This window comes from Saccopteryx bilineata, chromosome 1 (genome assembly GCF_036850765.1).
Source record: "Saccopteryx bilineata isolate mSacBil1 chromosome 1, mSacBil1_pri_phased_curated, whole genome shotgun sequence".
NCBI lineage: Eukaryota > Metazoa > Chordata > Mammalia > Chiroptera > Emballonuridae > Saccopteryx > Saccopteryx bilineata.
The window spans coordinates 90,854,717-90,867,852 of record NC_089490.1 but is presented as its reverse complement, the minus strand read 5'-3'; the positions used below and the strand labels follow the sequence as shown (position 1 = coordinate 90,867,852).

Genomic DNA, 13,136 nt, shown 5'->3' with positions numbered 1-13,136 from the left:
AATAAATAAATCATCCTGTATAAACACTTTATTTTACAACTAAAGAAACACAGGCCCCCAAAGGAAGGGATTTTCCCAGAACCATACAGCTAGTTGAAGGCAGGGGACTAAATCAATGATGAAATAAATACCTGTGTGACATGGTGTGTTGGAACTACATATGAAAATGCATATAGTGAAAAATGAACATCCACAAATACACAGAATGAATAAACGATTCTCTGTAGGATAGTTGCCCAGTTGTACCCAAAGGATCTAATCCTCTCCTTCCTCTGCATACTCCAAAGTCCCTGTACACTGCTCCACTTCCAAATGCTATTGTCCTTAGCCAATTTGAAGGCAACCAGCAAATAATGGGCCCCAGGAGGAAAGAGTCTCACTGTTAACTGTGATTGACAGAAACAATAAATGAATACAAACATACACAGACCCATCCACATACCAAGCAGAACATGCTCAACAGCATCCACATGCAGTCTTTCCCTCCTTACCATCCAAAATTAACCCCCCTCACCTAAAGTCTCCCCATAGTCCTCTATATTTTTTCCATAGCCCAGAGCTTTTACTTCTCATAATCCCTTTGCCTGACAGAGTTCTAATGGAGAACAAAAGCAGGCAAACAATACAAAAGAATTCAAAAATAAACACCAAGAGGATCACTTTACCCAAATCAACATAAGTAATAGAGTGGCCTCTGCAAAGGAGACCCAGAAGCACACAACAAACGCACCAGGCTTACATACAGCTCCATCTCTAACACAGGAAGTCAGACAGAACCTTGAAGAGCAGAAGCAGAGCACAGGAAGTCTTTTAGTACTGCAGAGATTTCCAAGAGTGGTGTAATGGAGAGAGCACAGGAATAGGAATTAGAAGACTAGGCTTTCAGTTTGAATTGTATTACCAGCTAACTGGGTGGCCTTAGGCCAGTCACCAGTCTTCTTTGGACTTTTGATTCCCCTTCTATAAAATGTGGTGGTTAAAACACGTGGGGGTGTGGGAAGTGGGGTGGGAGAGGTAGAGGAAGGTACAGGGGGGATAAATGATGATGGACACAGACTTGACTTGGGGTGGTAAACACAATACAGTGTACAGATGATGTTGTAGAACTGTGCACCTGAAACCTGTATAATTTTGTTAACCCCAACATATTCAATTTTTTAAAAACTGGAGGACTTGAATTCACTCACAAAAAAAAAAAAGAAACTATAACAATTGACTCTCTCCCTCCAAAAAGTGCACGTAAACTATTCTGCCTAAATATTTTCCAAATCTATGTAAGTTAAGAACCCCTGGAAAAGATGTCTCTGGTCCTTCTAACAGTCTATGATTCTAAGAGAATAAGGCAGATGTCTATAAACAATTGCTGATAGGTGAGCCCTCACCTTAGCAAGGATTTTCTGAACAGAGACCAAATCCAAAAACCTATGAAGGATTCACAGTCTTCCTCAAATTATAAATTCAACTCACACCATCATTACATAGCCCATTCCCTACCCAATTCAACCAGCTTATCCTTGAAACCACAATTCCTAATACAGTCTTCTAATAGCTGTATAAGTTTTCTTTTATATCCCACAACATTAAAGAGCTAGTCGATGCTCTGACTACATAAAATGTAACTGGCAAAGTACAGAAGGGACGTGTGTCCTGGTCTCTCTTCAGACCCATTAGCAACCTCCACAAAGTTAATGTGACTGAGCACCACGCTGTCCCCACAACACTACCAAACTCCGTGTACTTTCCACACTCCTTGTGTAACTGATTGAACCCACAATCTAAGCCACATCCCCTTTGAGCTTTCGAGGAGTTTTCTCGCTTTTCAGTCCTCTCCACATGCCACTCCCCTTCCCCATCCCAGCGTGTGTCGAGGGCTGCCAGAAAGGTACTCCTTCGTGGGAGGTTCCACCACTGCCCCGTCGACTTCGACTCAGTCCAGTGGCCCTCTGGGCAGCAGACCCAGGATCTCCTGGCTTCCACTCCACCCCAAGGAACTAAGGAAGGGTTTGAAGAAATGAAATCCATTTTGATTTCCCCAAAAAACCTATCCACGCGTCGTATCCCCTCGTCCCCTCAGGAATCAGGACCCTCGTGGCCACACAAGGGTTCTGCACCCTTCGCCACCAAGCCAGAACTCGTCCTACCTTTCAACCAGGCCCGACCCGTCCCCTCCCACTTCCAAGCCAGGGTCCCTGGAGCCCTCCCAGCTCCAAGCTCTGGGAGCCCGATCCGATCTTCCGGCCCCGCGCCGCGCCCCTGCCCCCGTCGTAACGGGGCACCCGTCCCGCGCGGTCACCTGCATCCCGCCGCCGTCGTCGTCGGCCGCCGCCTCCTCGGTGCGCGGTCGCTTGCTCAGGCCAGGCTCGGCTCCGTCTCCTCCCCCTCCGGGCACCGGCAGCTCCAGCTCCGACTCCCGCTTCATCCCCCGGGCAGCGGCGCCGGGCCCAAGCTGAAGCGGAGGCTGCGGCTGGGCGCCTTCCGCCATCCGCCCGCGCCCCCTTCGCCTGCGGGAGCCGGGCGACCCGCGACAGGCCACCTCCCCCTGGGCCGCGGCCCCGACAGTCGCGACAGGCGGGCGCGCGCCTGCCCCCCCGCGTGCGTGCGTGCGTGCGCGCGCGCGCGGGCCCAGCGCCCCTCAGCGACAAGCAGTCGGTGTTTGTCGCGCACCGGGTCCTCGGCTCGGGGCAGCTAGCGGGTCGCGATGGCCACTCGCTACGCCCCCACGCGCACACGCGACCCCTGGCCCGGCCCGCCGAGCGCCCCGCCTCTCGCACTCACGAAGCTCACCCGCCGGCCCGCGCCAGCTCCCTCACACTGTCCCTCACAACACGCCGGGCCGAGGGAGGAAGGGGGCGGTCCGGACTCCCGAGGCATGGGGAGGGGTGTTTATTTGGAGGGAGGAGGGGCTCGAAGCAGGAACGAGCTGACTGGCCGTGATCCTCAAACCCGCCACTGTGGCAGCACCGGGAAGGCGGGGAGAGAGAGAAAGGAGGAGGGAGGGACCGGGATCTGGGACTCCTGCCCGCGCCGGAGGCTGTGACGGGGGTGGGGCGGAGAGGGCGGGGTGGGAGTGGTGACAGAGCTAGCGTTGAGGGGGTGGGGCCAACGCCCCTCGGCAACCTCCGCCTTCTCCGCTCCGGGCGCCCGAGGGAAGCCGGAAAGAGATCGGAAAAATTCGGGAATTTCCGGCACCCGTGACTGATATTCCTGGAGGAACGGCGCCACTGGAATTGCAGCCTGAGCAGAGGGGGCGGGGTCTGCACCCCCTTCAGGGCGGGGCCACGGCCCAGGGCAGGCGGAGCTTGAGAGGCCCAAGGGCCGGGTTGGCTCCAAGCGAGGGAAGAGCCCCATGTGGGAGGGGGCGCTTTGCCTGCTCCCTCTCCTGCGGAAGAATGGGAATCGGCAGTTGGAAGGTCCAGGAATGAAGTCACCACTCCATGGCTTTTCCCAGTTCTGAAAGCTTCTACTTTAGTCATAATTATTATTATCACATTTCTGATCATTTTAATAATTCCTAATGTTTGTAAGACCTTTACAGTTTACACAATGCACTCATAGACCTGTTTTAAAGCTGATCAGGCAGAGTACACACTAGGAACTACTTTACATTGACTAGGAACGTGAAGCTTGCTTAAAGTCCTGCAGCTAAAAAGTGGCAGATCCAGATCTCAGGACACCAGATCATATTCTGTTTCTCTACACTTTGCTGCCTATGTAAAACTTTTATTTCTTATCATCTTAGTGCAGTTAGAATCTGTAAGGACCAAGAGGGCATCTATTTTCTCAGTTCCATATTATGCCCTGTATGTTATAGAAATATTAATACAATGTTGTTGCATGAAGGGCCTGGAGTGTACTTAAACAAGTCAGTTCATTTCTATGGACCCTTGATCCGTCATTTGTAAAATGAGGAGATGGCTGAGATCAATGGTTTGCAAACAGGGGCGATTTTACCCCTTCCCCTCTCCCCCAGGACATTTGTCAACATCAGGAGACATTTCGCTGCTGTTACCTAGTGGTAGAGGCCAGGAATGCTGTTCACTCTCCGGTGATGAACAGGACAGTCCTCACACAGTTGCCCAGCCAAAAATGTCAATAGTGCTGATGTTGAGAAACCCTGAATTAGATGATTTCTAAAACCATTTTCAGATGGGTCTAAGATTTGTCCTTTGAACTTAGGTTTAGCCTGGCTAGGGCTGGAACAGCACAGTGGTAAGAATACTTACTTTGGAGCCAGACGCACCCAGGTTTGAATTCAGGCATTAGCACCTACTGCCCATGTGATGTTGGACGAGTGATCATTTAAGAATTTCTGTAGAGAAGGAGTTTAGGGCCAGCAGACTGATTGGGAGGACTGAAGGACTTGTCTTGAAGCCTAGTTTTCATTGCAAACACATTTTTTAAAACCTGGGCTGTGTCATAAATAGCCAAGTTTTGCTCTCCACTTACAAGTCATGATGCCTTGTGAAAGCTACTTAGCTTCTCTATGTCTCAGTTTCTTCATCTGAAAATTAGGATAATAATGGTACCTTCCTGAAAGGATTATTGTGAGGATTCAATGAGTTATCACACATTAAGAACTTTGAACAGATTGACCTATGGTAAACACTCAATAAATGTTAACTGTTATTATTATTACCGTTATCATTTTATTCACATTTTAAATAAGAGTGAGAAATATGTTCACTGTCAAGATCAAATAATATCATTATCATCACAACTGGATTTTTTCAATTACATAAAGTTGCTTGGGTGGGGCCACTACAGATTAAGATGCTCAGACAAGATTCCCCAAATCACGTTTTGGCGTAACCACTATGTTAGGCAAGTCCTTTATTTTCACTAAGCTTTACATTCTTTGCTTATAAGATGACAATAGTCACAGTGTTGTTCTAAAAATTAAATAAGATAAAATAAAGCACTTACCATAGCGCCTAAAGTATAATAACTGCTTAATATGTGAATAAGAAATATTTATCATCTAAACTGCTATTTGGGCCATCAAGTTGGAAGTCCAAGTGCCTGTGAGCTTGTTCTTGAGCTGATTCAACAGTCTCAACCTAAGTCAGGGCAGTGCTCCATGTCAGATAGGACTTAATCCTGTGCAACCAAGTGCAAGCATTACGGCTTTGAAGAAAAATAAGAATATTTCCTGATGGCCTATGGAACAACAATGGCTATTTTCTTTTTAACCTAGGGACATCAGTGTTTGATTTTCTGAAAATTGTACTTACTAGACTAGTATCTGAAGAATTCTTCTCTCCTTCCTACCTGCCTTGCCAAAACAATGGAATCTAAATGATGCCAAGTCCTTCCTTGCATCATGGCTGCTCCATGACCCAATAAGAAATAAGATTTGGATTCAGGTCTGCTTGTGACTCAAATTATTATTATTTAATTATTTCACTAAGAAATAGAGCAATGAGGTATAGGAGTGTTTGAATGACCAGGCAGAACAAAGAGAAATTGGACCTGACCCTCATTAAGCATTTAGAGAAAGAGAGAAAGAGAAAAAAAAAATAGGAGCCTATAAATACGTAGATGAAGAAGTCAAATTGCAACCATGGCGGCACAAAGACCAAGACTATTTTTCTCATGTACATCTGCAGCTATCTCTGCGGAAACAAGTGGTTATAAAATATTACAGAGGAAGAAGAAAATTAAAAAATATTTTTGTGGGCCTGGCCGTTTGGCTCAGTGTTAGAGCGTTGGCCTGGAGTGCACGAGTCCCAGGTTTGATTTCCGGCTAGGGCACACAGGAGAAGCACCCATCTGCTTCTCCACCCCTCCCCCTCTCCTTCCTCTCTGTCTCTCTCTTCCCCTCCCACAGCCAAGGCTCCATTGGACCAAAGTTGGCTGGGGCACTGAGGATGGCTCTATGGCCTCTGCCTCAGGCGCTAGAATAGCTCTGGTTGCAACAGAGCGATGCCCCAGATGGGCAGAGCATCGCCCCTTGGTGGGCATGCCAGGTGGATCCCAGTTGGGTGCATGCGAGAGTCTATCTGACTGCCTCCCCGTTTCCAACTTCAGAAAAATACAAATATATATATTTGTGTGTGTGTGTGTGTGTGTGGAAAGAATGTTAGCTACAGATACTGAAGTCCTAAGATTTATTGATTTATCCATTCAACAAACTATGAGCAAATGTCTGGGATACCAAGAAGAAGAAAATTAATTCCTGGTACCAAAGAGTTTTCAGCCTAGGGAAGAAAGGATAAACAAATAAAAAGACAATTACAGTGCATCACGCTAAGGAAGTCACCTCTCACAGTGGTCAAGAACAAGAACTCTGGTGTCAAATATACATGGGTTTGAGTCTGACTTGGCCATATATTTGACCTTAGACAAGATCCTTAGCATCTCTAAGGCCCAGTTTTTTTATTTGTTTGAAAAGCACTGGTAGTTCCCAACCCAATATTCATTCTCCTCGTATTCCTTACTAGCAGGACTCCAGTTTTGTTCAGGGCAGAAATCTTCCTAGCTTTAAAAAGAGGGGGGAGCCCTGGCCGGTTGGCTCAGCGGTAGAGCGTCGGCCTAGCGTGCGGAGGACCTGGGTTCGATTCCCGGCCAGGGCACACAGGAGAAGCGCCCATTTGCTTCTCCACCCCTCCGCCATGCTTTCCTCTCTGTCTCTCTCTTCCCCTCCCAAGGGAGCCAAGGCTCCATTGAAGCAAAGATGGCCCGGGTGCTGGGGATGGCTCTGTGGCCTCTGCCTCAGGCGCTAGAGTGGCTCTGGTCGCAACATGGCGACGCCCAGGATGGGCAGAGCATCGCCCCCTGGTGGGCAGAGCGTCGCCCCATGGTGGGCGTGCCGGGTGGATCCCGGTCGGGCGCATGCGGGAGTCTGTCTGACTGTCTCTCCCTGTTTCCAGCTTCAGAAAAATGGAAAAAAAAAAGAAAAAAAAAAAAAAGAGGGGGGAAAAGCCTAACCAGGCGGTGGTGCAGTGGATAGAGCGTCGGACTGGGATGCAGAGGACCCAGGTTCGAGACCCCGAGGTCTCCAGCTTGAGCGCGGGCTCATCTGGTTTGAGCAAAAGCTCACCAGCTTGGACCCAGGGTCGCTGGCTCGAGCAAGGGGTTACTCGGTCTGCTGAAGGCCCACAGTCAAGGCACATATGAGAAAGCAATCAATGAACAACTAAGGTGTTGCAATGCACAACAAAAACCTAATGATTGATGCTTCTTATCTCTCTCTGTTCCTGTCTGTCTGTCCCTGTCTATACCTCTCTCTGTCCCTGTAAAAAAAAAAAAAAAAAAAAAGAGGGGGGTAAAAAAGAATTCTCTGACTCCCTGACAGCTATGGGTGGCTACATAACACAGTTCTGGCCAGCAAGATGATGTAGAGAGGGGTTAGAATCACTTCCCAATAAGATAAAACCACAGAAAGAAAAGGCTCTTTGCCCTTCATCCTTTGCTCTTTGACTTTTACTCTTCCTTCTGGCTAGACCACAGATTAGAAAAACAGCAGACTTCTTGTCTCCACAGTTACAAACCTAAATGCTAAAAATAGTACTGTGGCCTGACCAGGTGGTGGCGCAGTGGAAAGAGCATTGGACTGGATGCAGAGGACCCTGGTTCGAGACCCCAAGGTCGCCAGCTTGAGCGCAGGCTCATCTGGTTTGAGCAAAGCTCACCAGCTTGGACCCAAGGTCGCTGGCCAGAGCAAGGGGTTACTCAGTCTGCTGAAGGCCCACGGTCAAGGCACATATGAGAAAGCAATCAATGAACAACTAAGATATCGCGATGTGCAACGAAAAACTAATGATGGATGCTTCTCATCTCTCCCTTCCTGTCTGTCTATCCCTCTCTCTGTCTCTGTAAAAAAACAAACAAACAAAAAAACCCCAGAATAGTACTGTGGCCTGACCAGGCGGTGGCACAGTGGATAAAGCATCGGACTGGGATGCCGAGGACCCAGGTTCGAGACCCCGAGGTCGCCAGCTTGAGTGTGAGCTCATCTGGTTTGAGCAAAGCTCACCAGACAGCTGGGACCCAGGGTCGCTGGCTTGAGCAAGGGGTTACACGGTCTGCTGAAGGCCCGTGGTCAAGGCACATATGAGAAAGCAATCAATGAACAACTAAGGTGTCGCAATGCGCTGCAAAAAACGAATGATTGATGCTTCTCATCTCTCCATTCCTGTCTGTCTGCCCCTGTTGGTTAGAGCATCATCCCGATATGCAAAGATTATGGGTTCAATTCCCAGTCAGGACATACACAGGAACAGATCAATGTTTCTGTCTCTCTCTCTCCCTTCCTCTCTCTCTAAAATCAATTTTTTTAAAATGAGTAACCCATGGCTGGTTGGCTCAGTGTATAGAGCACCAGCCTGGTGTGCAGAAGTCCCAGGTTCGAGCCCCAATCAGGGTACACATGAAAAGCAACCATCTGCCTCTCTTCCCCTCCCGCTCCCCCTTCTCTTTTTCTCTTCCCCTCTCACAGCCAGTGGCTTGATTGGTTTGAGCATCAGCCTCAAGCACTGAGGATACCTCGGTTGATTTGAGCATCAGCCTTAGAAGAGGGTTGTCGGGTGGATCCTAGTCAGGGCACATGTAGGAGTCTGTCTCACTATCTCCTCTCCTCTCACTTAAAAAATGAGGACTAGTTTCCCAAAAGTGAGCAAATTCTTGTGTGCCTGCAAGGGCATAGGAGGAGTTCAACACTGTTCATAAGGAGGAAACTCCAATAGGACACAGCGCTGGCCTTGGGGTCAGAGGACCAAGAACGGAACCAGGACCAGCTGTGGTCCTCAAACTGGACTGAGAAAGGTAAGTGAATGTTTGAGCACTTAGCCACAGGGCTACTGTGGGTCCATAGGAGATAACAGATCTTATGAAAGATCTGTTCAAACACCATTTATTGTTAACCCAGTACTCAGGTTACTTGACAGCGATCAGACAACCTGATGGTGTAAATCTCTGTATTTTATAAGCTCTTTCAGAACATGAACACTTTCTTAATCCCTTACTTGATTTTTGTGTCCATAGCACCAAGCACAGAGCTTGACACAAAATATATTGCTATTCCAATAGTCCTAAAGCTACTCAAAAACACAGCCTGAGACCTCACCCTGCCCCTGGAAGAACAGATAAAAACCAGAGCAGAGCAGAACAGATGACCTTAGCATGCTGTCTTAACCATGCACACTTCTAAATAAAGACAGGGTGCTCAGGGCCAGGGTCCTTCCCTAATATTTATCGTCTCTCTAATCAGAGAAGAGTAGATATAAATAGAAGACAGCATTCTTTTACTCCAACATTTTCTATTCCCAAAAACAGAAAGGCAGAGAATGCCCTTGATAATTCGTGGGCCAGAGAAAGTAGAGGCAACTCCTGCCATGTGGCTGGCTGACCCAGGAGCCAAGATACAAAGCAGAATGAGAAACTGAGTTCAGCAAAAGAGAAGCCTGTGCTGTTTAAACCTCATTAGTCCTATAAAACCAGCCTTTTGACACAAACCCCACTATTGACTTTGACCTCACTTCCCTACCTCCCTCTGCTCATGGCATTATTGAACCTGGGTTTTTCCTATGAGCCAGAACCTTGCCAACCCTTTTGCCCTTCACATAATGTGTTTGTCTGGTTTCTATTTCTGTAGTTTGATGAAGGATGATAGCAGGGTATTGAGTTGTTTTTCATTTAGTGCAGTTGCCGCCCTCACCCTGTCCGCTACACCCCCTTCTTAAGTTGAGTTTTCATTGTCTGTTTTGTGCCTCCCCCTGTTTTTATTGCTTCCTTACTGAGTAGGGGAAGGCATTTTATTTTATTTTCCAGGCCCTGAATTCATAAGCTCGTGTATCCATCTTTTCCGCAAAGAATTATGATGTTTTGAAATTGGAAATAACCTCAGAAGGAAAAGGCAGGGGAAGTTCAGAGGTTCACCAAGCCCCTACTATGAACCAAGTCCTGAACTAGGTGCTTCTTCTTTTTCTTTTCTTTTCTTGCTCTTATTCCCCACAGCACATCCGCAAGGAGGTGGCCAGTGTTACATCTCATTTTACAGATGAGAATACTGAACTCCAAAGAGTTGAAACAATAGGCTCAAGGTCCCACAGCATGGTTACTGACAAAGGCATTCCAGTCCCCTACTCCAAGGCCACTGCCCCTTCCATGCCTCACTTTGCTTTCTGGAGTCTTTAGGGTGTTTTAGTTTGGGTGGGTACAAATCTAAGGAAGAGGGAATGAAAAAAGTTTAACTTCCTGTTCTTTGAAACAATTTAACTCTCATGACCCTGCATTCCATCTGGGGCATAAGCTACTGGACCTTTGTTGTATCAAGACATTGGGTCTTCATTATCCCTGCCAGCACCTGCTCAGGTATCTTCCTCTGGGTCCCAGTCTGGCTGTCATATCGATCCTAACTGGCCTCCACTAAGCTATCTTATCTGTTCCTAAGTCATTGATTCACCTCGAGTACAGGCTGCCCAGGGCCACTCCAGGAAAGGTTCTGTCTTATGGGCTTCACAACTCTATCAAGGGCATAGAAAAACCCTGGTTACTTCCACACTGCTCTGGGGCCTTGGGAATCTCTGGGAAGCTGTCTCTGAGCCCTGCTGTGTAGACACACTAAGGAAGATCCCTACTTCTCAAACCCTTGCTGGAGGGGAACACTGCAAATGAGCGCCTCCAAGACCTCTAATGGGAAGGAAGGCACAGATCTCCTCTCCTTCCAGGTGTCAGACCTTTCTGGAGCTCTGTTTCCACCTCTCTACTCCTCAGGCTCCATCTAGAAGGGGGCAGGTGGCAGGGGTTCTCCAGAGCCCCCCACAAGGCTTCAGCTCTTGTCCTCTCTCTCTCTCTCTCTCTCTCTCTCTCTCTCTTGCCCTTGCCACAATTGCCTCATCTGGGTGGGAGTCAGGGGATGGCACAAAACTGGTCCTAATTGATACTGCTGACAATAATCTCTAAATTTTGTAGTGTGTGGATATGATGACCAGAGTCATGTAGGATTAAGACTTTGGTAGTTAAAAAGGCCAGGCTTTTAAAACAGAGACTTTCCTCTCAAGCCATGTGTTCCAAAGTCTATTTGGTAATTTAAAAGCTCAAGCTTACTCTGCTCTCTTTGCCTTTCCTCCATACAAGCTTTAATCCTGAAAGGAAAGGAGGGTAGGGATAGTGGGAGATACCTTGGAGAGGGGGAAGAGAGAACATAAGGTAATATTCCTGTGGCAAAAATCATCTCTGCACTTTTCTCCTCCTTTGAACACAAGGTGAAAGTTCTCAGCCTCCTTGGCAGTTAGAATGAGGACGTGTGACAATATTCTGGCCAATGGGATGTGGGAAAAAGTGATAGAGCTCATTTACAGGCCAGGCCCCTAAAACATCCCTACCAATCCTCTAGCCCTCTTTTTCACCCCACTGTAGCTATGGAGACCATGAACCAGTAATAATGCAAGAGGAAAGGAGCCTGGATGCCTGAGTCACCCATTGGAGGAGAGCTATAGTAGAAGTTGCATAAAGAGCTGCTGCTGTGTTAAGTGCTGCAGTTTAGGGTTGTGTGTGTTACAGCAGTTTATTTTACTTACTTGGACTGATAAAAATACCTAAATATTGTTCTCATAATGCACAAAAGATCAGAGATTGGAAGTCAGAAGATTTACCATTTTGATTAAAATCTGTGAAATTAGCCTCACCAGGCAGTGGTGCTGTGGATTAAGCGTCAGCCTAGGATGCTGAAGTCTCAGGTTCAAAACCTCAAGGTTTCCAGCTTGAACACAGGCTCACTAGCTTGAGCGCAGGGTCACTGGCTTGGTTGTAACCCCCTAGTCAAGGCACATATGAGAAAGCAATGAATGAACAACTAAGGTGTCACAACTATGAGTTTATGCTTCTCATCTCTCCCTTCCTGTCTGTCTGTCCCTCCATCTCTCTCTTGCTAAAAATCAATAAATAATAAAAAAATAAAATCTGTGAAATTTAAGACATATAAAATGACATCAATTCTAAGAAGATTATTATCTTTAATGTATTATCTTTGAACAATATTTATTTATTTATTTTTAATTTTTAAAAATTTTTTATTTATTCATTTTAGAGCGGAGAGGGAGAGACAGAGAGAGAGAGAGAGAGAGAGAGAGAGGGGAGAGAGAGACGAGGAGCTGGAAGCATCAACTCCCATATGTGCCTTTACCAGGCAAGCCCAGGGTTTCGAACCGGCAACCTCAGCATTTCCAGGTGGACGCTTTATCCACTGTGCCACCACAGGTCAGGCTCTTTGAACAATATTTAAAGATTGATGTTGAAGAAGAATGATGTAGAAAAAAGCAAGAATGATATGTCAAATTCCTTCTTTCAGCCGGTCTGGCGTAATACCTAGAATATTGAGATGCTTAGTAAGTAAAAACTGATTGAATGAAAAAACCATTAACCTATCAATTCTGTCTAAACCCAAGACATTTACTATTACTTTTTAAATTCTTTCAAATATTTGTTTTTCATAATCCTTTGTAATCTATCCTCACTGTTACAGCCTTGCATCCAGGCATTATAATGACTACTTTAAATAAGTTTTAAAGGTTTCAAATGTGTTTTAATTTTTAAAATTATGCTATATTTAAATGAGCAGCAGAGTGCTTACATGACAAGTTGATTTTGAAACAATACTGTATTTCAACAGCTGTGATGGTTACACATCATTCTACTCTTTTGGTGTGACTCTGCTGGCGGGGTACAGGTTCCAATCTATTCCAATCTGTGTGGTTGTAAATATCCATGCAACAGCACAGTAAGTGGTTCCACTAGCTAGTACAGCATTTCCATATTTGTTATGAAAATCTGGGGATTGTTTTCTGTGGCTCTCCCTTACCCATATTTGCTGAATACTTCGAAACTTGAGGCTTCTTAGTATATTTCTAGCCAAGGGAAATATCATGAAGGTGTGATGGGATTGCAGTTGATAGCAGTTGCGGGTCAGTTTCCTTGTAAAGAGTCAGTTCTGGAGGCTGGAATGTCTGACTGGGTGCTGGCTGATTTGGTTCCTGGTGAGAACCCTGTTCCTGGCTTGCAAACTATTACCTTCTGTGTCCTCACATGTCAGAGAAGAAGAGGAAGAGGAAGAGGAAGAGGAAGAAGGAGGGAAGAGAGAGGAAGAAGAAGAGAGGAGAAGAGACCCAGACTGGTCCATAACTTTGTCATTACAGGCA

At 46.6% G+C, this 13,136-nt stretch overlaps 2 protein-coding genes across 17 annotated transcripts in view; both read right to left on the bottom strand.

Annotated features, from left to right (window-relative positions):
- The window catches only part of RBFOX2 (RNA binding fox-1 homolog 2), a 326,779-nt gene extending 323,866 nt beyond the window's left edge, over positions 1-2,913 (bottom strand). For 2 of the 16 annotated variants that reach the window (XM_066259634.1, XM_066259606.1), the window contains exon 1: positions 2,294-2,898. In XM_066259634.1, the coding sequence (XP_066115731.1) occupies positions 2,294-2,482 (189 nt within the window). In that variant the 5' untranslated portion in view covers positions 2,483-2,898. Of the gene's footprint in view, positions 1-2,293 lie in introns of all 16 variants that reach the window. The other 14 variants (XM_066259587.1, XM_066259672.1, XM_066259663.1 and 11 more) reach the window with 13 other exon arrangements.
- Positions 2,914-12,631: 9,718 nt separating this feature from the next.
- LOC136319957 (cytochrome c oxidase subunit 7B2, mitochondrial-like) lies at positions 12,632-12,865 on the bottom strand. The gene has a single exon (XM_066253095.1). The coding sequence runs from the start codon at positions 12,863-12,865 to the stop codon at positions 12,632-12,634; it is 234 nt and encodes a 77-aa protein (XP_066109192.1).
- Between the last annotated feature and the right edge of the window lie 271 nt (positions 12,866-13,136).

Excerpts from the sequence above, each read along its gene's own strand:
- LOC136319957 (XM_066253095.1), bottom strand. The coding sequence starts at position 12,865 with ATGATATTTCCCTTGGCTAGAAATATACTAAGAAGCCTCAAGTTTCGA.